Genomic DNA, 27,860 nt, shown 5'->3' with positions numbered 1-27,860 from the left:
CTGGACACATCACAAGACAAGTCTCACATTTTCAGGAACATATATAACCAAAATGGAAGAACCAAAAAAAAAAAAAAGAACCAAATTTTTATTAAAATTGCATTGTGTGCAAAACTGCCTGCAGCTGCTTCTCTCTTGTAATCATTTTTTCCCCTCCCACTCTTACATTGGTTTCACTTTCTCTCTCTCTCACAGGCCTATGACAAAAGATTCCCAAACTGTCCGCTGATACCCATGTTTGTGAACAGTGAAATCATCAGTGAGTGTCATAGTGAAGATGGGGCGACACAAGTGACTGAGCGCAGGTGTACCGTGGACGTCGAGGCTCCTCGGCTTCTAAAGAGGGTATTTCATGTTTTAGAAGTCCAAAACGTCATAAACTTTGACAAACTCTGACATTCATTTGACTAATATTTGAACATTAGAATAATATGAGAAGCTGTTCCCTGCAATTACTGTATTTAAAGTTTATTGGCACAGTTATTCGATGATCTGGAAAATGGTCATTCGATGAAATGAAAATTATTTTAAAAATGCTATTAAAAAAAGAAAAATGGGTAACACTTTATAATAACTACACGCTAATAATAATTAGTTAAGTATGAGAAAACCATTAATTCATCAATCATAAAGCATTAATAGACATTAACAAGCAGTTTATAAATACAGCTATAAATGTTTTCTTCTTAATTTAAAAGCGTATCTATAATTTGTTAAATAATTGTATTTTCATCCTTTATTAATGATCAATTTATCATTTCTAAATGAAGAATTGCAATTTTTGTTAACCAGTTCTTTGAGAGTTGTCAATGGTTCATAAGATTACTTAGAGTGTGTAAGTAAATGATTAATAAACTATTTAAATGTACATTCATACAGCTTATCATTCAGACATATAGTGATGGTTACTTAGTGTGTTAATAAATGCTTTATTAACATGTATTTATGCTGTAATTCAGGGTTAATTTGGGTAGTTATAAAGCATTTAGTAGTGGTCAGTTAACTATGTTCGTGAGCTCATCTAAAGTGAGGACTAGTCATGCCTTGTAAAGCATTTTTAAAGGCTGTTAAATATTTCTATGTTCTGTATCACTGCGTTGTGTTTGTTACATTTTACTGTTTAGAAGATTGACAAGTCTTTAAATCGCCTTTATAAATGCTTTACAAAGCATGACTAGTCCTCACTTTAGATTAGCTCACAAAAATAGTTAACTAACCACTACTAAATGCTTTATAACTACCTGAATTTACTATATTTACTTACACTTTCTAAGTGATCTTATGAATGACTGACAACTCTTAAACAACTGGTTTGTAAATAATGCTATACTTCATTTAGAAATTATTAATTGATCATTAACAAAGTATGAAGATACAATTATTAAACGCATTATAGATATGCTTATAAATCAAGAAAAAAGCATTTATAGCTATATTTATAAATTGCTTATTAAGGTCTATTAATGTTTTACAAATGATTAATTAACTGTTTACTCATGCTTAACTAATGATTAATAGCATGCAGTTATTATAAAGTGTTACCGAAAAATGAAACCACAACAAAAAATGAGATATTGGTGTATGCACAAAAAAATAAAATGCTTGCAGATTCGTCATAAATTGGTCATTTGGTGTATCACGTGTGAAAATAAATGAAATAAACAATGTATTACTTGTTTAGGTGAACTCTTCCTTCTTTTTGTATGTATTAAATTTAGCCTTTAAAATTCATAATAGCCGGTACCTTGATTATGATTATGACCCATGGCTGTGTGTGCAGATAGCAGGAGTGGACTACTTGTATTTCCTCCAGAAGAACTCTTTGGACCGAAGAGAGCGAACTCTGCACATAGAGGCGTATAACGAGTCCTTCTCCAGCAGAGTCAACGTCTACGAGCACTGCGTCTACACGGTCTGTGCTGCTACACTTCCTGCCCTTTCCCTCTTATTTATGGACACGTGTTTATCCTGATGTTTGAACGCTCCCTCCTCAGGTTCACCCTGAGAATGAAGACTGGACCTGTTTTGAGCAGTCCGCCAGCATGGACATCAAATCCTTCTTCGGCTTTGAGAGCACCGCAGAGAAGATCGCAATGAAGCAATACGCCGCCAGTATTAAAAAGGTGTGTGTGCAGTGATTGATTGATTGCTTGGTTGGATGGATGGATGGATGGATCAGGACATGTGACTCAAACCTATATCTATACCTACATAAATGCATATCTCTGTTCACAAAGACTCTTATTTTGAAGTCCACACCTACAAACTTTCTCCTGGCCTGCCATGTTACATTTTGTTTTTCCTACAGTATTTCTTTTGAGAGACTTTGTGTTCCCTAGAAAAAGCATTTGTAATATAGTTCTTCCTATCTCATAGTATTTCCATCACTGTAAAACGTTTGCGAGCAAATTCAAAAGTAATGAGAATTTCTTCCCCCCCCTTTAATCTCATTAAAGGGTAAGTTTAGTCATGTGACGCATATTGTACCAATAGATATTCATATTTATAATGGCATTGTGCCTATGTGTCACTTTTACACTGTTGCTAAAATACGTTACTTTGCACGCTCTTCTTATCACAGTCCTGCAAAGTTGTCAGAAAGATTAACTCTCATTTGCTGTCCTATGGCAAACCTTGAGAGCATTCACGTTTTACACCAAACATATAATGGTGACTGAGTGTGTCCTGGATGCATCAGTGAGTGCTGAGATATTCTGCTAAATAAAATGATCCTTTCAGAAGAATTGAGATGGTCCTCACTGCAGAACACGAAATCCAGGGGGAGGAGTTTGAACCAGATCCAACTCCTCCCACCTTACATATACCTAAACCTACCAATCTCCGCCACCTGACCCCTAACCCCACCCCTAATCATACCCATCTCCACCCCCTGATCCCTTACCCCACCCCTAATCCTACCCATCTCCACCCCTTAGATCCAGATCCAACTCCTCCCACCTTACATATACCTAAACCCTCCATCTCTGCCCCCTGATCCCTAACCCCACCCCTAATCCTACCCATCTCCACCCCCATGATCCCTAACTCCACCCCTAATCCTACTCATCTCCACCCCCCTGATCCCTAACTCCACCCCTAATCATACCCATCTCCACCCCCTGATCCCTTACCCCACCCCTAATCCTACCCATCTCCACCCCTTAGATCCAGATCCAACTCCTCCCACCTTACATATACCTAAACCCTCCATCTCTGCCCCCTGATCCCTAACTCCACCCCTAATCTTACCCATCTCCGCGCCCTGATCCCTAACCCCACCCGTAATCCTACTCATCTCCGCCCCCCTGATCCCTAACCCCACCCTTAAACCTACCCATCTCCGCCCCCTGATCCCTAACACCACCCCTAATCCTACCCATCTCCACCCCTTAGATCCAGATCCAACTCCTCCCACCTTACATATACCTAAACCTACCAAACTCCGCCCCCTGACCCTTAACCCCACCCCTAATCATACCCATCTCCGATCCCTGATCCCTTACCCCACCCCTAATCCTACTCAACCCCACCCCTTAGATCCAGATCCAACTCCTCCCACCTTACATATACCTAAACCTACCCATCTCCACCCCTAATTCCTAACTCCACCCCTAATCCCACCCATCTCCACCCCCTGATCCCTAACCCCACCCCTAATCCTACCCATCTCCGCCCCCTTATCCCTAATCCTAGCCATCTCCACCCTCTGATCCCTAACCCCAGCCCTAATCCCACCCATCTCCGCTCCTGATCCCTAATCCTACCCATCTCCACCCCTGATCCCTAACTCCACCCCTAATCCTACCCATCTCCGCCCCTGATCCCTAACTCCACCCCTAATCCTACCCATCTCCGTCCCCTGATCCCTAACCCCACCCCAATCCTACCCATCTCCGCCACCTGATCCCTAACCCCACCCGTAATCCTACCCATCTCCGCCCCCTGATCCCTAACCCCACCCCTAATCCTACCCATCTCCACCCCCTGATCCCTAACCCCACCCCTAATCTTACCCATCTCCGCCCCCTGATCCCAAATCCTAGCCATCTCCACCCTCTGATCCCTAACCCCAGCCCTAATCCCACCCATCTCCGCCCCTGATCCCTAATCCTACCCATCTCCACCCCTGATCCCTAACCCCACCCCTAATCCTACCCATCTCCACCCCCTGATCCCTAACCCCACCCCTAATCTTACCCATCTCCGCCCCCTGATCCCAAATCCTAGCCATCTCCACCCTCTGATCCCTAACCCCAGCCCTAATCCCACCCATCTCCGCCCCTGATCCCTAATCCTACCCATCTCCACCCCTGATCCCTAACCCCACCCCTAATCCTACCCATCTCCACCCCCTGACCCCTAATTATAGCCACCCTCTAATCCCTAACCCCACCCCTAATCCTACCCATCTCCTCCCTCTGATCCCTAACCCCACCCCAATCCTACCCATCTCCGCCCTCTGATCCCTAACCCCACCTGTAATCCTACCCATCTCCGCCCCCTGATCCCTAACCCCACCCCTAATCTTACCCATCTCCGTCCCCTGATCCCTAACCCCACCCCAATCCTACCCATCTCCGCCCCCTGATCCCTAACCCCACCCGTAATCCTACCCATCTCCGCCCCCTGATCCCTAACCCCACCCCTAATCCTACCCATTTCCGCCCCCTGATCCCTAACCCCACCCCTAATCTTACCCATCTCCGCCCCCTTATCCCTAACCCCACCCCTAATCCTACCCATCTCCGGCCCCTGATCCCTAACCCCACACCTAATCCTACCCATCTCCGCCCCCTGACCCCTAACCCCACCCCAATCCTACCCAACTTCACCCCTTAAATCTGGATCCAACTCCGCCCCCTGGATCTCATGTACTGCAACTGCATCTGTATCATCTCAGTGAGGTTTTACGCATGCGCTGTAAGGTGAATTTAGCATTTTCAGGCAGTTTTCAAAAGTTTCTCGTCCACATTGAAAACGCTAGTGTGAACGAAGAACGTTTTTTAAATGAAAACGGAGTTTTCAAATGCATCCGATCCGTCTAATGTAGCCTGAATGTAATGTAGCCTTGAAGGCAGGGTAGGTACAGTTGCCTGGGGATTTTGACTGCTCTTTTTCTGCCATAATTGTGAGACTTCATAGCTTCCGGCCGGTACATGCCTCTCCTCTTTCCAAATGAGCAAATCAACCGGGTGCGCTCATGTGGGCGGCTCCTGTAGCAGCAGGGCTGGTCGCCATGGTAGCGAGGGAGAGTGACAGTCCCCCAGTCAATCATTGCATTCGTTCAGAATGGAAAGAGTAGCTGTGTTTATTACAGCCCTAAGAGGACTACAGACACTCGATTTTACTCTCTATATTTTAAATATGTATTAGTATATAAAGACAGTTTAAACAAATTTGGAAAAAGTGTTTTAGAAACAAACTGCCTACCCTGCCTTTATTATCCAACACAATCTACCAAGAGCAGAGCAAATTAGCGCCTGGTTGAAGACATGCTTATTTTTGGGTGGTGAATAAAGGCGCAAATACCAGTAAATTGACTAAATCACCTCGCTTGATTCATTTAAATACTTTCCTCCTATAATTTTTGCATCTGAAAGGGAAACTCCTACACATGTAATGCCTTTCCAGCGATAATTTCTCACTGCGTGTCTTTAGTAAATCCTGACTGTAGTTTGTTTAATGTTTTTTGTTTACTGTTAAAAATCATTTAAATCATCTAAAACATTTAAAGAAATGTTTACTTGGACTCAGACAGTGATAAGGACTGACTTGCCATGTTTCAAACTGCTTTATTTTCAAGAATCTCCTTCCTGCTTTTAGTTTCCTTTTATGTCTATCATCAGGATCTGTTTTCTTGTAATGTCCTGGTTGTGGCTGGTTTGCGTGTAGTGTGTTTTTCATATGTCTGTGTACCTAAAGCCAATGTTTACTGGCTTCATTTGAGTAAACTCTTGTGTCACTCTCTATTTGTCTCTTTCTCTCTCCACAGGGAAAAGAGATTATTGAGTTTCACCTCAAACAACTGCAGGAGGAAGGCATTAACCACGTGCCCCGCTGGGTCCCTCCTCCCGCCGCCATCACGCCTGTCAGCTTAGCCAGAGCTGTCCCAGCATGCAACAGTCGAGCTCATCCCAGCTCCACAGACGTCCTGCCAGGCTCTCCGGATGGTGAGATGAATCATGCTTCTGCCCTCGAGCGTGTGCTCGTAAATATAATAATGCAGGAGGAATGATAACGAGAATCAACATGTCCAAATTCTAGTGAGCTTCCTTGTTGTCTACTTTCTTCCTGGGCAGATTCTGTACTTTCAAAGGCAGCGTCCTAACTGGTCCCTGAAAGAAACAAACCTCACTTATAACAATAATATATAACTTTGCAACTACATGTTAGTTAACTCTCATTAGAGTATTTTAGCAGATTGTTGGGTTTAGAATAAGTTGACATGTAGTTGCAAAGTTACTTCTAGTCAGTAGTAGAATGCCATCACTTTCCCATTAATGTTACTGAAAGAAGGTCTATTAAGCTTGGCTTACAGCTTGTCTTATAGTTGGGGGCCTTAAGCACATAAATAGGTTATTTCGCGCAAATTCATCTAAAAGCGCCAAATTTGGCACAGATGTAGCTCAGGTCATACTGAAATGATTTAGCTAGGGCGCCGGAGCCAGCGACCCTCGGGGCCAAGATGGCGGCCAAATCCAATATGGCCGCTGCCCGAAAAGGGTTCCGGCTATAACTTTTGAACCACATGAGTTACAAATACAAACTTGAAATGTTTTTTCAGCTTAATTGATCATGGGAAACACATAGAAATGTTTATATTTATGACCCAGTATATCTGGACCCCTTGATCCTGCAATTCCAATATGGCTGCTTTCCAAAAAAGCAGTTTGGGCTGTAGAATGGGGCCTTACATCCCATTGTTCGCGTAAATTCATATACAAGCACCAAATTTGGCACAGATGTAGCTCAGGTCATACTGAAATGATTTAGCTAGGGCGCCGGAGCCAGCGACCCTCTGGGCCAAGATGGCGGCCAAATCCAATATGGCCGCTGCCTGAAAAGGGTTCCGGCTATAACTTTTGAACCACATGAGTTAAAAATACAAACTTGAAATGTTTTTCAGCTTAATTGATCATGGGAAACACATAGAAATGTTTATATTTATGACCCAGTATATCTGGACCCCTTGATCCTCCAATTCCAATTATTGATTATTATTATTATCCAATTATTATTGATATTGACTCTTTCGAAGCTCTCTGCTTTGGCATGTCACAAACAGTAGTCCTAACACAAGGTGATTTAACTCACTTTTAATGAGTTTAATGGTGATTTAAGGGTGATTAACTCACTACTGATTTCAAAGAAAGGAGGGAACATGTTCAAATGATCATATCAGGACTGTTTTCTGAAAAGAGTCAATGATCTCCTACACTTTTCTCAGCTTTCTGATGGTTGTGTGTTTGCAGACAAGTTGGATGCAGACTACATCTCCCGCTATCTGGGACAGCTGACTCCTTTCCAGGAGAGCTGCCTCATTCGCCTACGACAGTGGCTGCAGGAAACACACAAGGGAAAGGTGAGTACAATGTTCAGAATAAAGCACTAGTAGGGGACAACGGGGCTAAAGGTGCATTGATTTTTTATATTTGTACTCTAGTCTAAACCACTAGATGCCACAACTCATTCCTAAACACACAGGATTCACTATGCATGTGGAGATTTGGTTGATCCTTGAAACGATGGCAGGAAGCAACGCAAAGTTGATTCTGCGCTAATTTGAGCTAATATTTAATGTTTTTAAAAAAATTTAAAGGTGGACCCAAGTACACAACTACCTTACTTGAGTGAAAGTACAGATACTACTTTGTCAAATATTACACTGTTACAAGTAAAAGCTGTAAAGAATGATTTTTACTTAAGTAAAAGTACAGAAGTACTTGTTTTTAAAAGTACTTCAGTATCAAAAGTACAAAATAAATGTCAATGCTTTGTTATATTATTGTTGCACTATTACAGCAACCAGTGAATACATTGACCAGTTTGTAGTTTTGTAGTGTGGAGCTTACAATGTCACAAAACCTATGGAAATTAAACAACTGAATATATAAAAAAGACAGCCATAATCATCTTCATTTTTTTATCTAACACTCCTACCACCCCAACAAAAGAAGTACACATCTATGTTTATTCATTCATACACATTTGAATCAAATGGTCTGTAAATACAAAAAAAAAAACTAGCTATACAACCATAATTGTATAACTGCCCAACAGCAATACTGATTTAACAAACAGCACAACTATAAATACTTATTTGCCATGAAAACAAAACTTTCAAAACATTACTTGTGACAACGATACAGTCTCTCACAGATCACTAGTAAAGAGAAATCGTACTAAATCATCAAACTTCCCGACACGTGACCCTACAGGAGTGATCAAAAAAAAACAAAAACTTTCAGCACTACTTTCTACTCAAGGACTTTGACAGAAATGTAGTGGAGTAAAAAGTACTCTATTTGTCTTTCAAATGTAGTGAAGTTTCCAGAAAAAATAATACTCAAGTAAAGTACAGATACTCAAAAAGTGTACTTAAGTACAGTACTCAAGTAAATGTACTTCGTTACTGTCCACCTCTGAAAAAATGTAATCGATTTAGGTAGCAAATGCGAATCAATAAAATTGGCGAAAATATTTTGAAACAAGGTCTTGTTAATGGTTTTCCGCTGTTTTAAATCAATAGTTTTGAATTTTAAGAAAATGTAAAAGTATGTTATTTGAGGTACAAAAGGCACCTGGTCGTTGGCTAAAGGCATAATACTTGACTTTTCTATTTGTTCACATGACATGGTTAGATTTAGATGGTTAATGTCAATGGTTCTGTTAAAGTCCCCCTGTAGTCAATAGGTTTATCCCTTAAAACTCAAAATTACATAATTGACGTTTTTTCTTTGGACAAAAAATTCTTCAAGCCTTAAAATAGCTTGAATCTAATATGCGGTTCTATGAATATGCAAATGAGTTTTTGAGACTGTCTTTGGTTCACTGCAGTTTTAAGGAGAAAACGGTTTTGACTTCTGAATTTGCAAATGTTTTGTCATAAAGCATATTAAAAACACCAGATAGACACATAAACAACATTAAAAGCTGGATTTTCACCACAGAGGGACTTTAATAAAATCATATAATAAAATATTATATATTTTTACTACTGTTAAGCCAATTTAAATTATTTTTTATTAAAATTTATTAACATATTTTTTTCTCTGTATTTTTAAAATGGACAAATTGTTATGAAAGTGTATTTATTTAACAAAAATAAGTTATGAAGTGATTGTTTTAAACAAAACCTGTATTATGAAAACCATGTTTTCATCATTGATAATGTTTCTTGATCATCAAATCCGTATATTACAATGATTTCTGAAGGATTATGTGACACTGAAGACTTTTTTTTAATTTTTAAGTTATTTTTATTTTTTTAATTTTTAAGTTAATTTTAGAAGTTATTTTTAATTGTAATAATATTTCACAATATTGACTGTATCTTTGATCAAATAAATGCAGTCTTGGTGAGCAGAAGAGACTTCTTTTTTTTTTGTTTTTTTTTTACTGAATTTCCAACAAATGGGCGATTTTATTTGAACGAATTTCTTAATCACATGTGTATGAATCCCTTCAGATCCCTAAAGACGAGCACGTGCTGCGTTTCCTGCGCTCACGGGACTTTAATCTGGAAAAGGCCAAAGAGGCTTTGTGCCAGACGCTCACGTGGAGGAAGCAGCATCAGATCGACTTCCTGTTAGACACGTGGCAGTGTCCGCAGCTCCTGCAGGACTATTACACCGGAGGCTGGCATCACCATGACAAAGGTCCATCACATTTAGTTTCACCTTTTTACTTTAGACATTTCCACAGAACTAATGGAGATGCATTTCCCCTCTCAATCCTGCATTTGCGTTACTGATCAAACAGAGGAACTGGTCTGAGCGAGTGTTTTCCATAGGCTGTATTATTATCAAACAAGCAGAAGTTAATGTGGTTATGCTCTTCTCTGTGTGTAATTTAGATGGACGTCCTCTCTATATCCTTCGACTTGGACAAATGGACACCAAAGGTTTAGTGCGGACGCTGGGAGAAGAGACTCTTCTGAGACATGTAAGAGTCAGACAAATACAAATAGTTTGAAATGACAAATCGAAATGTTAAATCAAACGTAGTGCTTTTCACAATACACATCTTTCTAAATCAGCTTTACAGTCATACTGTTGTGTTAATAATGCCTTAGTGCTTTACCACAGAGCAAGTTTTTGGGGATGTAAAGAGTTAGATCTGTTAAATAAATGAATAAATAAATAAATAAATAAAATATCTATATTGTATTTATAGTGTCTACACTAGCTCATATGTTAGTTCAGCTAAGTTTCTGTAGAGTAAAAATTATTTAAAAGCATCAATGAAGATATAAAAATAGGTGTTCACAGAGTCCGATGTGTTGAGAATGTTTGGGAAATTTAGATTATGGCTTTAATTTCATTTTATAACATCTCTGCTTTCATACAGAAGCACTACACTCACCTAAAGGATTATTAGGAACACCTGTTCAATTTCTCATTAATGCAATTATCTAATCAACCAATCACATGGCAGTTGCTTCAATGCATTTAGGGGTGTGGTCCTGGTCAAGACAATCTCCTGAACTCCCAACTGAATGTCAGAATGGGAAAGAAAGGTGATTTAAGCAATTTTGAGCGTGGCATGGTTATTGGAGCCAGACGGGCCGGTCTGAGTATTTCACAATCTGATCTCAGTTACTGGGATTTTCACACATAACCATTTCTAGGGTTTACAAAGAATGGTGTGAAAAGGGAAAAACATCCAGTATGCGGCAGTCCTGTGGGCCAAAATGCCTTGTTGATGCTAGAGGTCAGAGGAGAATGGGCCGACTGATTCAAGCTGATAGAAGAGCGACTTTGACTGAAATAACCACTCGTTACAACCGAGGTATGCAGCAAAGCATTTGTGAAGAAGCCACAACACGCACAACCTTGAGGCGGATGGGCTACAACAGCAGAAGACCCCACCGGGTACCACTCATCTCCACTACAAATAGGAAAAAGAGGCTACAATTTGCAAGAGCTCACCAAAATTGGACAGTTGAAGACTGGAAAAATGTTGCCTGGTCTGATGAGTCTCGATTTCAGATGCTAGAGTCAGTATTTGGCGTAAACAGAATGAGAACATGGATCCATCATGCCTTGTTACCACTGTGCATGCTGGTGGTGGTGGTGTAATGGTGTGGGGGATGTTTTCTTGGCACACTTTAGGCGCCTTAGTGCCAATTGGGCATCGTTTAAATGCCACGGTCTACCTGAGCATTGTTTCTGACCATGTCCATCCCTTTATGGCCATCATGTACCCATCCTCTGATGGCTACTTCCAGCAGGATAATGCACCATGTCACAAAGCTTGAATCATTTCAAATTGTTTTCTTGTACATGACAATGAGTTGACTGTACTAAAATGGCCCCCACAGTCACCAGATCTCAACCCAATAGAGCATCTTTGGGATGTGGTGGAACGGGAGCTTCGTGCCTTGGATGTGCATCCCACGAATCTCCATCAACTGCAAGATGCTATCCTATCAATATGGGCCAACATTTCTAAAGAATGTTTTCAGCACCTTGTTGAATCAACGTCACGTAGAATTAAGGCGAAAGGGGGTCAAACACAGTATTAGTATGGTGTTCCTAATAATCCTTTAGGTGAGTGTATATCGTTCCGTACTGTGGTTGAAAGGCACATATTATGTAAGCACGTAATGCTTTAATCCCACAGTGAGAAGTCAAGAAACATAAAAATATCCGTTTTTGTGTAAGCAGTAGAAAAATGTCTTGGTATAAACCAGGTTACATCAGGGATTCAAATGAAATAAAATGACCATATTCACTGACCCTTGACCCAACTTTTAGGTGCTGTCTATCAATGAGGAAGGTCTCAGACACTGTCAAGAGAAAACCAAAATATTTGGAAAACCAATCAGGTACTTGATTTATTCATGCATTACCAAACAGATCATGTACTTGTATTAATCTATAGTGGCCATTCCCCTCGATTTTTTTTCTGTAATTTAATAGTTACTTCAGATGTAATTGCATTAAATACTGTAGACAATTGAACAATTATATATAAAACTATAGTGAATTTAACGTCTAATGTTAAAATCTATGTTTTTAATGTAACATTCTCCTTTTAAACACTGAACGGTCAGTTCAAGAATAATTTATGCCATTTTATATTATTTATTTGAAAGAATTAAAGAGGTTGATGTGGGATTTAGAAAGTAATTAGTAATAAGTAATGCTTTTTAGAAATACGTTATGGAGAGAGTAATCTAATTACACTGTTGAAGATGGTAATTAATTACTTTTTTAGAGTAACTTCCTCAAAACTGGCCATAATAAATGGGAATCAAAAGGAATTTTGATTGTTCTGGATTCGTTGTGACGTTGTGTTTGTATCGTACATGGTACCTCTACCCTAAATAAATAAGTGCTATTGTGCTGTAGTTGTTGGACGTGTCTGGTGGATCTTGAGGGGTTAAATATGAGGCATCTGTGGAGACCGGCCATCAAAGCCTTGCTGAGGATGATAGAAGTTGTAGGAGCCAACTACCCTGAAACACTGGGCCGTCTCCTCATAATAAGAGCACCCAGAGTGTTTCCTGTGCTCTGGACTTTGGTAAACACACTCATAGGATTATGATACACTTAGAACATATGTTAACAAATAGTTAAAGATATTAGGAAACACTGAGATGAGCACCTACTCAATCTTCATTTAATGGGTGTTAATGTCTCCACACACACCAACACATCACAGTTAAAGGGATAGTTCACCCAAAAATGAAAATTCTGTCAGTATTTACTCTCCCTCATGTTGTTCCAACCCCGTAAGACCTTCGTTCATCTTCAGATCACAAATTAAGATATTTTTGAGGAAATTTGAGAGCTGAATCACTCCTGCATACTAGTCCATAGGCTTCTTGAGGGATTGAAACTTGCCGGCCTCAAAGTTATTAAAGGGTTAGTTCACCCAAAAATGAAAATTCTGTCAGTATTTACTCTCCCTCATGTTGTTCAAACCCCGTAAGACCTTCGTTCATCTTCTGAACACAAATTAAGATATTTTTGAGGAAATTTGAGAGCTGGATCACTCCTGCATACTAGTCCATAGGCTTCTTGAGGGATTGAAACTTGCCGGCCTCAAAGTTATTAAAGACATCGTTAAAATAGTCCAAGTGACTACAGTGGCTCAATCTTAACTTTATCAAGCGACGAGAACACTTTTTGTGCGCAAAAACAAGCAAAAACGACTTTATTTCAACTATTCTCTTCCTTCTCTGTGGACCTCGAGACAGTTCACTAGTTTAACAGTGTATGATCTGCTGTTGTACGTCACACACACGACCAGCGTCGGCCAATAGTAAGCCTACTTGTGACGTAGCTCTACGCAATCACACTACGCTAACTGACTAGAGGCCCACAGAGTGATGAATATGATTGGTTGAAATAAAGTCATTATTTTTGTGGTGACTTTTAAGATTGAGCCACTGAAGTCACTTGGACTATTTTAACAATGTCTTTAATAACTTTTCGAGGCCGGCAAGTTTCAATCCCTCAAGAAGCCTATGGACTAGTATGGAGGAGTGATCCAGCTCTCAGATTTCATCTTAAATATCTTAATTTGTGTTCGGAAGATGAATGAAGGTCTTACGGGGTTGGAACAACATGAGGGCGAGTAATTACTCACAGAATTTTTATTTTTGGGTGAACTATCCCTTTAAATGTCATGTTAGCATGGTGTTATTTCACTCATCTGGCCTTCCTCTATTTCCGGGCTTCTGTAAATGTCGTGTTTGCCTTTGTTCTGCTCTCAGGTGAGTCCATTCATCGATGAAAACACTCGGAATAAGTTTCTCATCTACGCTGGGAATGACTACCAGGGGCCTGGAGGTCTGGTGGACTACATCAACAGAGACTTCATCCCGGACTTCTTAGGAGGAGACTCTCTGGTGAGTGAGATCTGACATATTAACCCACGTGTCAAACTCTGGCTATGTCTACATTCATCCGGATACGTTTGAAAACGGCGTTTTCGTTAAAATGCGTTCTCCGTCCAACATAGCGTTTTCCACAAATACATCCACCTTGGAGAGTGTTTTCATAAAGGTTTGTTTTCATTAATAAAAACGCAGTCTCAGTGTCAGAAGGCCAAAACACAGAGAAAATGGCGTACGCAAATGATCCGGCTGCTTCCGTCTTCAATATGGACAAGGCCTCAGTCCTGCAGAGTGTAACTCGAAAACATCGGTTTAGAAGTTTCTAGTAATCCTGAAGACCTTGTTTAGCTGGTTTGGGTGTGTTTAATAAGTGATGAGTGTTTGGAAAGCCTGAAATGCTGCTGTATTCTTTAGTAAATGTAGATAGTTGATGGAGTTTACCAAGCTGGTCACCAGATTGAGATGATAAGAGTCTTTACTAAGAGCTGCATAGCATATTCAGAGAGTTGGGGTCTCATATTACTCATGTTGTAGAGAGCAAATCTGAATGACAAAGCTGTTGTTGACATGTGGTCATGTGGTTGGTTCTCATCTGGCCTGGTTTGATTAAGCTGAAGCTTTCAGGAAAGGAGAGATAGGCCTATATGTTGATACACACGGGACTGGAATATGCTGGAACACGGTTTAGAAGTGTCACACACCTTCCCTAGGCCAACAACTCATTCCCAGATATTAATTTGCATTCTTATATTTGAATGTTGATCTTTGTGTGCCTATTTATCATAAAATGATACAGTTCAATAGCACTTCAACGGGCATTGAACCCTTGTAAAACTATAGTACGTTTTAGCATACTTTAGCAAATGAGTATTTATAATGGAAATAATATGCTTTAAAAGAATATACTTGCATGCAAAATTAATGTAAAGTTTTCGGACACTTAATTGCACTTAAATTCAAATTAATGCTAGTTTAACATCAATATTGCATGCAATTAGTTGAACTTTCGAGTGTTTTTTGACCCACTTAAGTAGGATTTAAGTACATTTGCATGTAACTTCATTATTACTTCTATTGTCTTTGAAATATGAAGTTACTGCTCAATGACAAGCTTTTATGGTAAACAAAAAATAAAATGGCATTTCTATTGAAACTTGTAATGTATGTCATGTAATAATAGAAACCTCACTATTACAAATTATTCAACTAAATTCAAATATATTTTAATACATTTTAATTTATTTTAAATTTTACCTGAACACATTACAGTTCAAATCAAAATCCACTTTAAAGCATGACAAAATATTATTAAAACAGTTTAAGTAAACTTTTAATTTCACATTATTACAAAGTGCAGTTTTTAAAAGCGTCCTTAGGAAACTTTTGACATGAAAGTGTCTCTCTTTAAGTGCACTTAAGTTTTATGATCTACAAGTACTGTTGATTAAAAATATACTTGGAAGTACACCACAAGTGGACATTAAATACAATTAGGCACAAGAGAATATAAAACGCATCAATGTCATTTGTTGTTTCTCTCCTGGAATGTGAGTAAAATAATTCAATATCATCATGACATGGGTTCATGCTGTTGTGATATGATATATGTTTGATATCAATGAATACATGAAACACTGCCATTATAATAAGAATTTGCTGGCCATATCACTCGTTTGTGGTGGTGTTTTATGTTCCTTGTACTCGTGTATAATTATTGTACAAGTATAATTGTATATTTGTGGTCTTTTATTTATGCTGAATGGAAAACACTGTGGCAACGCTGACCTTAAATTTTTGCCTTGAAGCCCCAGAAAACCAAGAGATGTCACTCTATAAAAATATGACTGTAATCTAATCTGTATGTCTGTGTTTCTCGTGTTTATCCAGTGTGATGTTCCTGAGGGAGGTCTGGTTCCCAAGTCTCTGTACCGTACGGCCGAGGATTTGGAGAACGAGGAGGTTAAACTGTGGAATGAATCTATCTACAAGAGCGCGAGTGTGTTGAAGGGATATCCACATGAGGTACAGCTCATACACTCAACACTCAATAACACACAGCTTTCACTGGTTACTTCAGCTGGCCAAAGTTCACTTTCACAACAGTGTGTTAATAAGTGGTGCCATCTGTTGGTCATAAGAAGACATGCAGCGTGAAGGACAAATACTGTTAGTCTAGTTCTGTTTGTAGTGTATTATTGTGTTACCATGAACTTCAGAATTGAGTGTGAATTTGAATAGGAATAGACATTTTCATGAGTTCATACTGAAAAATATTTTTAAAAAGCTGTTTCGAACCTGAATTGATTTCTTTCTTCTGCTGAAAACCAAGGGATATATTTTGAACAATGCCAGTGACCAAGCATATATAGTAGGAAAAGACTTATGAAAGTCAATGGAGTCCATCAACTTGTTTGGTTATGGACATTCTTCCAAAAATTTGACTTTTACTTCCTTCTGTAAATTATTAATTGAATGTTTTGCTGCAACAATTCAAACTCCAGATTCCCAGCGCTGTGTGTGATGCGTTCTGAGATAAGTATAAATCCATTCGTTCAATTTCAGGTGCTGATAGAGATCAAAGACGTGTCGTCCGTCATCACATGGGACTTTGACGTGTGTAAAGGCGACATGATCTTCAACATCTACCACTCCAGAAGAGTCCCTCAGCCCGCTAAAAGAGACGGTCTGACCGCGCACAACCTCGCCTGCCCCGGCGCAAACAACGTCCAGCTCATTGACCGATCGTGGATGCTGGGACACGACTACAGCATGGTGGAGACGGCCCTCACCTGCCGAGAGGGAGAGAGTGTACAGGTGAGGGAATCTCACCAAACCCCACCAAACGTTAGGGCTGGCCAATATATCGCATGCCTTTGATTAGTAGTAAATCACCTTCACCTGCTTTCAGATGGAAGCCATGATGCAAATATGAGTGTTAAATTAACACTCAAGAGTGTCAAAGTTGATGAGATAATTAAGTGATTAATTTAGTGATGATTGAGCATTATTGAAGATACCTGATGTTAACAAGCAGAATCACTGAAGGAGAAAATCACAAATTGTAAGTCATCGATTATGATGAGCAGTGTTTGCTTCAGTTGGACTCTAATACTTTCACTTTAAATTTTGTTTGTCTGCTGTTATTGATTTATAACAGTCAAATGAACAAAGAAAAGTGTGATCTGATAGTGTTGGTTATGTTTTAGGATAATCATGCTGTGATCTGAAAAATAAAATGTATTTACATAGTTTGGTTTAACTTGTTAGCAACAGCTTTGTGATGCCACAGTATATGACTACCTGCATTTTTCTTATAATCCAAAATATTTAACTAACATTGTACTGATCAAAAACCTTTCAAATGAATTTATTTAGAAACACAGACATCAATAAATAGTCTGTGAATCTCAACAATGGTGACAATAATAACCCATGTTGCAGTGGCTGCCACCAATCACAACTCATTAATGGCTCCCATCATGCATTGTGGTATGAATAAATTATAATCTGAGTTGTCTATATTCTGCTTGTCACCATTGTTGAGATGCATTGACTGAATCTTGATGTCTGTGTGTATCTAAAAGAACAACTTTTAGAAAAAAATTTTTTATATTAAATCCAAAATTCTGGATATTTATGCAGAATCACAGTTATGCTGTAACAACAGCATAAATCACAAACATAAAATTCAAATGATGACTGTCATAATACAACCAACTCCATTAGATCACTTTTTGTCCTTGTTCATCTGGCAGTTATAACTCAGATACAGCAGCCAAACAAAATCTAAAGTTAATAGTTTAAGGGTCAAGAGCCCAACTAAAGCAAACAATGATCGCCATAACGGTGACTTACAATTTTAGATTTTCTCCTTCAGTGATTCTGCTTGTAACATCAGGTGTCTTCAATAATGCTCAATCATCACTCAATTAATCACTTAATCATCTCATTAACTTTAACACTCCTGAGTGTGGACTTATAAACTCCCAAGATTGTTAATTTAACACTGAGCCGATCGTTTTTGCTGTGTACGAAGAACCGTAGTTAACTGACAAGCTGAGACATATCGCATTAATTATCGTTGGCGATACGTCCTCGATATTAATGCGATATGGCTCAGCTTGTCAGTGAACTACGGCTCTTTGTAGAAAATGCCGCTCCATCTGAAAGCAGGTGAAGGCGATTCACTATTAATCAAGGAACCGGCTTTACTGACGAGATGCGCATAACAATATCGTGCGATACATCACCCAGCCCTAGAATACGTTGATCATACCCTCATTCTCTTCCTTTGATCCACACGTTTCCCATCAGGGCTCTCATGTGACGCGCTGGCCTGGATTCTACATCCTGCAGTGGCGTCTTTACAGCACCCCAACATGCACTTCATCCAGTCGTCCGCGTGTCGACGACGTCCTGGCCTCGCTGCAGGTCTCCTCACACAAGTGCAAAGTCATGTACTTCACAGAGGTTCTGCACTCCACCGACTTCAGGTCTGGATGTTTACATGTTGCAAAGTTCTTCGCATAGGAAATGTGAATGAATCATGGCTGTTTAAAGGTGTGTGTGTGTGTGTGTTTTCCATCAGGGGCTCCATGAGCAGCCTGGAGTCAAGTCACAGCGGTTTCTCTCTGCTTAGCGCCGCCACCACCTCCTCCAACCAGTCGCACACAGACTCCACCGTTTCAAGATAGCATCTTCATCCGGCTGGAGAGACTTTTGGATTACTGATCATGAACAGTGTTAGAAGAGGTGCACATTAAACCAACACACGCCTGGATGAGTGGTGATCTTTTTCTGATCAACTATTGGCTCTCTGTAAATTAGGTTCCTGTACATTATTAGAAATAAATGTTTAGATGTTGTTTACTTCGGTCTGATTGAGCAACTTTATGGATGTGGTGCATAAAGCTAAACTATGCAACTTTTTGGTGTTTGGAATGAAAGAACAAAGTTTAACAATCATATCAAAAACTCATTTTCCAAACTGATTTTTTATTAACCCTGAATCATTACGGTAAGTCTTTAAAATTGATTTTATTATTGATATTTTTGAGTTGTCAGGACGGATTTCATGGGAAACTGCTTGAAGTATGTTACCAATATATCCATGAATAATAGAAGGAACAATATATCGTATTAAAGAAGGCCTGGTTACTGCTATATAAAGTAGAAGGTGTCGTAGTAAATAAAAAAGAAAACAAATAAATATAAAACGATTATGTCTCTTCAGAAGAATTTGATTAAACCACTGCATTCATAGTGATTTATTTTAAGAACGCTTTCCGAATGTTTTAAAGTGTCAGAGGTCCCACTTTATATTACTTTATATCGGGTGTCTGACTATTATGAACTAAAATGTAATCATTTAATACAATGAACTTATTGTGTTCACACATGTTTATGCATAAGTACAAAAGTGTTTGTGTTTCTGTTCCCTGGTTACATTTTTATCATCTTCCCCTGTTTGGATATGCATGTTTCCTGTTCATCTTCCCTGTTTGGATTTTTTTGTGTTTATTTAATAAATTATTGCTGCGAATAGATCCTTGCCTCTTCCCTGATAACCGTAACAATTAGCAGCAAAAGTGTTTCCCGATACAATACGAACACAATGAGTACATTGAGCTTATTTTTTATGGTAGTGAAAAACACCTGACAAAGTGTGACCGCATCAGTTTTCAGTGAGCAGACTTTCAATGGACGGACAAATCTCTCAGATTTCTTTTGAAATATCATCGTGTTTCAAAGATAAATGACTTTCAAAGATTTGGTTTGTAGAGGACAGAGCGTAACCGAATGGCAATGTCAATATATTGAGCTAGAGTGTAGTGAGGGGTATTGTCAGGCATGAGGTAATTAAGAAACTCATTCAGTCCATTTTGAAAAATGTCTTTTAAGACAGCATCTTTAAAGTTCACCCCATGGCTAAGTTCATAAAAGTCGTCAACAAAATCCTCAATTGATCTTTCCTTGATATGGAGGTGATAAATGGAAATGAAAGTGACCGCAAAACGGCCATGATTGGCAGAGTTTTTGAATTTGAAATTTTTTTCTTTTTTTTTTTTCACTTAGAATGATTTGAAAGATGACTGACAGCAATTGAAAATTGAAAGCTGATATGTTCCTGAGTGTCTTGTGTCCCACAGAGTATAGGCTCCTGAGGAATTTGAACCAACGCTTCAGATTGCACAGAAGATATCAGAAAGAAGGTAAACGGTTAACAGACTATTTTGTTGACTTGAAAAAACTTGCTAGCAAGTTCCTCAATCATCCACTGAGGGATCAGTTTGTCTGTGGTATGCCAGGTGAAGCTTACCGCAAGCGTCTCTTATCAAAGAAGGATTTGACTTTCAAACAAGCCTGTGCAATTGCTCTTGGCCTTGAACTGGAATACATGGATACAAAGGAGTTGACAGAACGTGCAGACCATTCCAGTGGTTTTCACAAGGTTGCCCAATTTTCACAGTTAAGACAGAAGGCAAACCACAGAAAGGGTCTTCTCATTCAGGTTTCTCTGCATCGAGTTATGGAAAGATTAAAGATTTCCAGGCTAGCATCCGAGTTCAGCAAGTCAGTAAACCAATGTGAGTGCACTGATTGGTTAGCCTGACTACGTCAGACTTCCTACTTCCGCTAATTTCATTTAGCTCCTGTAGTCACTGAGATAGCGGCCTATCTTTCAGTTTTCCACCGGCCTGAAAACAGCCGGGGTCTAAACAGCAAAAGGGGTCTATATAAGGCCCTGTTTACACGAGAACGCTCGCGGGTGAAAACGTAAAAATATTTTATCGGATGTGCCTTTCGTTTACACGGCGACGGCGTTTTTGAGGCTTAAAAACACAAAAAAGTGAAACCACCCTCCAGAGTGGAAATCTTAAAAACGCTCCACCGCCGCGTTCCCGTGTAAACGGTAAAAACGCAAAAGTCTGCTTGACAGTGAAGGTTGTACGCAGGCGCGTGGACTTGGTGTTGTTGAATTTCACACACTTTTGCGTCACCATTTGCACGCGGATTTCCCAAACAAAACGCTCGTCTAAACGCAGAATAAAAAGTGATGACGCAACGCCACTTTTGCGTTTTCTCTTCAGAACCGTTTCCGTGTAAACATAGCCTAAAGCTGCAGAGAGAGCGCTGAGGAAGGGGAGAGACAAGCACTGTTTGAGGTTGTTTTGCCCTCTGGTCCCAAACGAGTTAGTGCTTGTCTTTGTTGTTGGGTTAACGTTGGGTGGAGAATACCTGTATCGATTCTGCTGTTTAATGGATAGTCAGGGAGTGAGGGAATCTTGTTTTGTTTTCTTTTTTCTGTTATGTATAGGTAAGTTAATGTTAATTTCCCCTTTAGTTAGAGGTGTTTGTGTTTTCTTTTATTTGGGTCCACCTCATGAGGTAATGTTTTTGTTTGTATTTTGGTATATTTGTAATGTTTTATTTAATATCTTTGTTTAGTTTTGAAACTCTGCTTAGTGTGAAAATAAAAGACAGACAGCATTTTTGTAAACCCCCTAATATCCTGGCTTCTAATAGTGCAGCTGAAAGCGCTGTCCCTTTAAGGCGGCATGGATTTGACCGCAGTCTCAGTCAGTGTCTCTCAATCAGCAGCTTATTTCCTGTTCAAATACAGGAATACACCACACACTGTCACAGAACTCACACCAGCAGAGTTGTTCCCAGTTTAGTTAGGGTTAGGTTTGTTATTTAGTTGTTCGCCAATAATAACAAAGGCGTAGGTTGATGTCGCAGTGATGAGCTGAATGATGGGATTTGCTGTCAAGCAAATGGAACTAATAAGGTTTATGGATGAGTGTAAACATTCATGTTTTTTTTAACATAACAGTGGTATGAAGCAGGTCACGATTGCGAGTCCCGCGGATATAAAGGAGTAAGTAAGGGTTAATGCCCGACGAGCGTTGTCAGGTTTTAATGGACGACGGCGAGGCGTGAACCGGCCGACGCGCGGCGGAGGCAAAAACCTGACAATGGACACCTCGGAGGGCATTAACCCGCTTATACCATGGTTAAAACATTAGTTTATATTTTAATTAGGCTAAATCTAGTCTTTACAAATAATAACTTGCCTGACGGTTTATTTAGCAACCAGAGATATTTATAGTCCGCTCAGCTTGTAGAACAGGTTTCAGGTTCAAAAATGCATTTTTTTTTTCATGAAACGCAAAGGTAGGCATAGTTGTTTTTTTATTACACATAAAACAATTAATCAAACAAAAATAAAATAAAAACACACACACAAAAAAAACAATTAGTTCTCAGCACCAGCGATTTGTGCTTATATAGAGGGCAATAAATTAATCAGATCAAAGAGAGGGTAATTTGCCTACATGCTAGCTTTTTTATTTACAATTAATTTCAACGTTTCCATTTATAGTGCAATTTGAAAAAGTCGGCCAGTCAGTTACGTTGCGATAGCTTCGTCTCTCACGGAGAGACGGAGCCCAGGCCCGCAGACTGCTCTCGCATCGAGCTGTCACCGCGACATTATTTGACGGCTCTCCAGTCCAGCATCGGAGAGTCGAGAGCATACCAGTCGTCAAAGTTGCCATATTCTCCATAAATGTTAAAAGAAATAACGAAGTCGCTCATTGTTGTATTAGGCTATAGAATCTAACGTTAGATGTTTGTTTTGATAGAGCGTTTGACTGCCTGTTGCTATGGTTACTCACAGCTGTTGTAGGCAGCGCATTTATTTATAAATTTCGAATGTTAAACAGGCCGTTTCACCAGAACTACTTTACTAGGTGTCCTCTATCACTTTTTAACGGACACCCTGCAGCCAATCAGAATCGAGTATTCACCCAGACCATGGTATAAAAAGGAATGAGGACATTTAATTCTACCGAACTAGTGCTGGATTTCTCACACAGGTCATTTGTATAAGACAAATTAAACTTGTGAGGTAACGCACCACTGTTTCACTTGCTCTAACATTACACTATCACACTAAACGGCATTTAAATGTGTTGAAAGTTATAATGCATATACAATGTGTTAGTTTGTTTGCTATACGAAACTATCAGTCCGCTAGCTCAACATTAGAACAATAAACTGACAATATTCTAACATTTCATCATGTTGAGCTTATGTTATATACCACTGATTTGTTTTATGTAGATTTGCTCACCTGTCTAATAAAGCTGTCAAGTCCAAGTTAGTCGTGAACGTGGAGCTCTCGGCATCTCAAAAACGCCACGCTGATATTGATCCTAATTTTAGCTCTCCTTATTTGTCCCAAAGTCTACTTGCCATGGTCTATGTTTGAGAGAAACAAGAACTGTGTGCCACTAAACATTACGCACTGCAGTTGTCCATGTCTGTTGCCATGGATACGTCATGCTATGGCATTATGAACGGAAACTGAGGAGAGAGCGGATATTGCGTCATTGACAGGTGACTTTTTTTTTTTTGGGGGGGGGCGGCCACCTATTTAAAATGGAAATTTCTCTGAAATAAAAAAATCTGTAAGTACACAACTGCAGGAAATATATCACACAGTGCAAGTGATTTTTGGATATTTATTAAAAAATTCTTACATATTGCACCTGTAACATAATGCATGTGTTTAAATAATGTCATATTGAGTTTGGTGTGCTATATTGGTGCAACTGTGTTTACATGTATTACAGTTTTTCATTGTGTGTGAGGGACAATGTTGTTTAATGTGTCACAGAGACACATTTGAAAAAGCTCAATCCAGCACAGATGTGTTCAGTGAATGCATGTAAAAGTGTGTTTAATGTGACAGAAACACTGAAGAGTTGGGATAAAGTCTAAATCCAGCATAGAGGGGTTCAGTAAATGTAGTGTGTAATGTGTGTAAGTGTGTGAGTGTGTGTCTGTCAGAGATGGTGTAGAAGGACAGAGTGCCTGCCGACACATCCAGATACACTCCAACTCTCTTACAGGATCCTGCCGCAGATAAGACAACGGACTTACTATTGTGATAGACAGTGAATCTGTCATCAGAGCATTTCAGACTCCAGGACATCTCATTCAGTCCAAACTGACCGTCAACACTCCATCCTTTTCTATTAATTCCTTTATATGACACGGATATATAAATATTTCTACTCCATTCAGCCTCCCAGTAACAGCGTCCAGTCAGACTCTCTGCACACAGAACTTGAGGATGACCATCAAATCTGTCTGGATGATCAGGGTACGACTGCAGTTTATTCACAAACGTCACCTTTCTGTTCTCCTCAGACAAAACGAGACGAGTGTGTGCTGTGTTTGGATCCAATCTGAGATCACAGGCATCTGAACACAAGAACACACATTAGAAAAGAAACATTTACAACAACAAAACAACAAATACTAAAACTGTGTCTTTGAGAACTTACATTTGAGTAATCTTGAAATCACGATCTCTGCTCTGTGATTTCCACTAGAAACAAGAACAGCAACACACACACAGAGTCTGTTATTTATCCAGTTTTTCATATTTTTCCATTGAAAATTTCAATCCCAAGAAAGGTAGTAAAGACATCATTAAAGCAGGCTATTCCATGTAACTCCAGTTGTTTTATTCTGAATTTTATGAAGGGACACAAATGCTTTGCAAAAAAATATAAACATGCAACAACGTCTGCTCTCACATCAACACAACACGCACGAGTCAGGGTGCTTTCGTGAACACTCTTGGGTTTTTGTCACATGGCTTGAAAGTGATAGATTCAGCATTGATCACACAAATGACATTTTGTTATATATTACAATAGAAAATATATATTTTAAATTATAATACAAATATAATTTGTAATATACATATATTTACAATATTACTGCTTCTATTGTATTTTCAACATGACATCATGACTTTTGCGTAAACATACACGCCACTATGGAGTCAAATGGCGTGTTATCTCTACGCATTTTGAGCTATCCGCGTGTATGTCTACGCCATTAACGTCCGAGTGATTCCGCGTGTCTGTACACGCCGTCAAATGTCCAGTCATAAATACCATTAACCCCAGTGACGGTTAGGTTTAGGGACAGGCTTGAGGTAAGTCATATTTATATATACAGTAATAACGTTAAGTCAACGGCGTTCATTAACACGCTGAAAAGCGATTATACGTCTTGATAGCAAGCCAAAAATGGAAATACGAATACTTCATGAGATCAGTCTGGTATTTTAGATAAAATAAAGCCATCAGCCTTGGTTAGTAGAAGAGACTACAAAAAAAAAAAACCTTTTAAAATAATCAATCTTATTCTAAACGTTTAGCGAGCAGTAGGACAAGTGATTTAAAGAATGGATGTATGTTCTGCCGTCTCTCTCTCAGTGAAATCATTCTAAAACACATCATAAAATGAACTGTAACTACTTGCCACACAAAGATGACTGATTTGTCTTTAGACAGCTTGAAGTGTTTTCGTTTTAAGAATCAAAAATAAATTCATATATTAATATAAAAAAAATATTCTTAGTTTATGTAATCCAACTAAAGGTACAGTTTCTCACGTCTCTGCTTACTATCCATAATGTGACCGCGCCACGCGCTGCTCAGCACTCACATGCTAATCATTCACGTGTAAGCCATAACCAGTTAACTTTTGTTGAAATCTTATGGACTAATGCCAGCTTGAACAGCTAGCCAAGTATGCAAATACTGACAGTAACAAGATAAGCTAAGCCAAGAAACAGGGCCAAGCTACACCAGCCACAGAAGAGACAGACAGTCAGCCTATAGCCGTGCCACTAGATGTTATGTATAAAATCACAGGATACATTTTCCCAAAGATCCTGTTCTTTTATTCTTGAATGATTATTATCATCTTTCTCTTACTAAGAAGGACTGGAAATTTTGGCTAGCTGCCGTGAGAAGTTATTATTCAATGTTATTAAGAGGAATGTTACTGTATCAGGGTGCAGCTATTGGCTAGGATATACCTCTCTTCACCCATTACACAATCTGTAACAGCTAGTTAGCAGTTGTGCTGCTTGTCCATTTCATACATCAGTAGATAGTTTATGTCACATCATATTATCTTCTTGTACATTTGTTAATTTTAGATCAGCTGTGATATGAAAACACTGTAAGTCACATTTCCTTACAATACATTTCAGTTTGTTGTAAATTCCTGTTAATCTGAAAGCTCCTTCAATCATCATAGAGAAGATGAGCTCCCATACGGGACAAACATATAATTTAAAGCTCAATATCCAAAGAACATTCAGAAGGCCGTATATAGCATTCACGATCCTCTCATAGACCCACAGTGAAGAACATTTTACGTTCATATAAAAAAAAAAGTTTTGTTTTTTTGTTTTGTTTTTTTTTTCGACCAAAGACAAATTCTCTCTCACACACAGGAGACAGACTGATAGGTTCTGCTCAACATACTTGAGTTTGTCCAGAGTCCCGGGTCCAGAGTGATTGTAGATCAGGTCCAGCTCTCTCAGGTGTGAAGGGCTTGAACTCAGAGCTGATGCCAGAGCAGCACAACCTTCCTCTGTCACCATACAGCCAGATAACCTACAACAACAGTAAGTGTTCATATTAGAGGGCTTAATTTTTACAGCTAATAAATATACAATACACCAAGGGTGCATTCCATATGGCCCATAGAGTGCAAATGGCCCGTCTGATCATTCCAGTCGTCTCAAAGGCCCAGTAACTGAAAACTAATGGATTTGCAGAATTGCCCACACACAGATGCTGTTAATTATATATCCACTAGAGGTCCTCTTACTGGCAATGGCAAAGGAGTCGCACACCAGAGGAGATGTCACTATTGGCACTTTTCCGCTACACAGTAACAGCTCGACTCGGCTCGGCTCGCCTTTGGTTTTCCACTGTGTAAAAGTTGTACCTGTACCTGCTTTCGGGTTCTTTTTTTTGTATCACCTCTGGCGAGGTTCTGAGCGAGCTAAGGCGAGCTGAGCCGATACAAAAATTCTACGATACATTCTGGTGTCTGTGAACGCACACTCTCTCAGTTTGACTTCGTACAATAGGGTGCCAGATTTCTATAGAGAAAATCCGGCTAAAACACACGTAAACAGGCCTTAATATGTAGCGAAAAAACACCCAATCTGGCAATACAAGACACCAGTGTCACACCACGGCCGCCGTCGACAAAGAAACGAGCGAGGAGGTGTCGTATGATCATTTAAACAGGTTTTATGACGAGGTCGGTGAGGATGGGAAAAATCTTACATTTCTGTCCAAACTGCCCATCGATAAAATAATTGTTGTCTGTGGTTGTATTTGGGCTGTGGTAATAATAATAATTTAAAAAAAAAAGCTTGCAACATATGGAAAAAAAGAACTATGAATGAACTAGTTCATTTTTTTGAATTATGAACTATGAACTGAACTAGTTCATTGTAAAATGTGTGAACTGAATTTTGTGAACTTTCCCAACACTGTTTATTGTCTTGTCTGAATGAGTAGACAGAATGATTGCCACACATTGTATTTCTCACGCAGAAAAACTATTTATAACATATCTAATATGCCGCAGCACCCAAATTGTCTCTGGCCGCGCCACTCTCACAGGACAGGAGTCAAGCGCGCGCGTCTCCCCTGCTCTCGAGACTGTCACTTATCAGCCAATCAAAAAAGGAAGGGCTACACAAAGGCTAGCCAATCAGAAAATAGCACTATTGTATCTGGGTAAGATTTAACGCAACATCCAATAAAAAAAAGCATTTCCTGGAATTGTTCACGTGATTCTGCAACAACACCTTTTCCAAAAGTTTCGCGTTCACCTGCAGAGGAAAAAACGACTGGAGCTCAGAGTATCACTTTGAGAAGAGTAAGTCATG

At 39.3% G+C, this 27,860-nt stretch overlaps 2 protein-coding genes across 3 annotated transcripts in view; one reads left to right on the top strand and one right to left on the bottom strand.

The window, feature by feature from the left end:
- sec14l1 (SEC14-like lipid binding 1) overlaps positions 1-19,612 on the top strand; it is a 29,897-nt gene extending 10,285 nt beyond the window's left edge. Inside the window, exons 3-16 of the mRNA XM_039654054.2 lie at positions 196-345; positions 1,781-1,912; positions 1,995-2,123; positions 5,993-6,170; positions 7,473-7,582; positions 9,689-9,878; positions 10,076-10,164; positions 11,979-12,049; positions 12,576-12,747; positions 13,946-14,080; positions 15,956-16,090; positions 16,631-16,882; positions 18,383-18,561; positions 18,657-19,612. Coding sequence (XP_039509988.1) covers positions 196-345; positions 1,781-1,912; positions 1,995-2,123; positions 5,993-6,170; positions 7,473-7,582; positions 9,689-9,878; positions 10,076-10,164; positions 11,979-12,049; positions 12,576-12,747; positions 13,946-14,080; positions 15,956-16,090; positions 16,631-16,882; positions 18,383-18,561; positions 18,657-18,762 — 2,028 coding nt within the window. The 3' untranslated portion in view covers positions 18,763-19,612. The remainder of the gene's footprint in view (positions 1-195; positions 346-1,780; positions 1,913-1,994; positions 2,124-5,992; positions 6,171-7,472; positions 7,583-9,688; positions 9,879-10,075; positions 10,165-11,978; positions 12,050-12,575; positions 12,748-13,945; positions 14,081-15,955; positions 16,091-16,630; positions 16,883-18,382; positions 18,562-18,656) is intronic.
- A 3,995-nt stretch (positions 19,613-23,607) lies between these two features.
- LOC120464525 (uncharacterized) overlaps positions 23,608-27,860 on the bottom strand; it is a 60,793-nt gene continuing 56,540 nt past the window's right edge. For both annotated transcript variants that reach the window (XM_039654046.2, XM_089128865.1), the window contains 3 exons: positions 26,434-26,565; positions 24,427-24,470; positions 23,608-24,343 (listed from right to left, as the gene is read on the bottom strand). In XM_039654046.2, coding sequence (XP_039509980.2) covers positions 23,817-24,343; positions 24,427-24,470; positions 26,434-26,565 — 703 coding nt within the window. In that variant the 3' untranslated portion in view covers positions 23,608-23,816. The remainder of the gene's footprint in view (positions 24,344-24,426; positions 24,471-26,433; positions 26,566-27,860) is intronic.

Source organism: Pimephales promelas, chromosome 3 (assembly GCF_988280905.1).
Source record: "Pimephales promelas chromosome 3, fPimPro1.hap1.1, whole genome shotgun sequence".
Taxonomy (NCBI): domain Eukaryota; kingdom Metazoa; phylum Chordata; class Actinopteri; order Cypriniformes; family Leuciscidae; genus Pimephales; species Pimephales promelas.
This window is presented reverse-complemented; position numbering and strand designations above follow the sequence as displayed.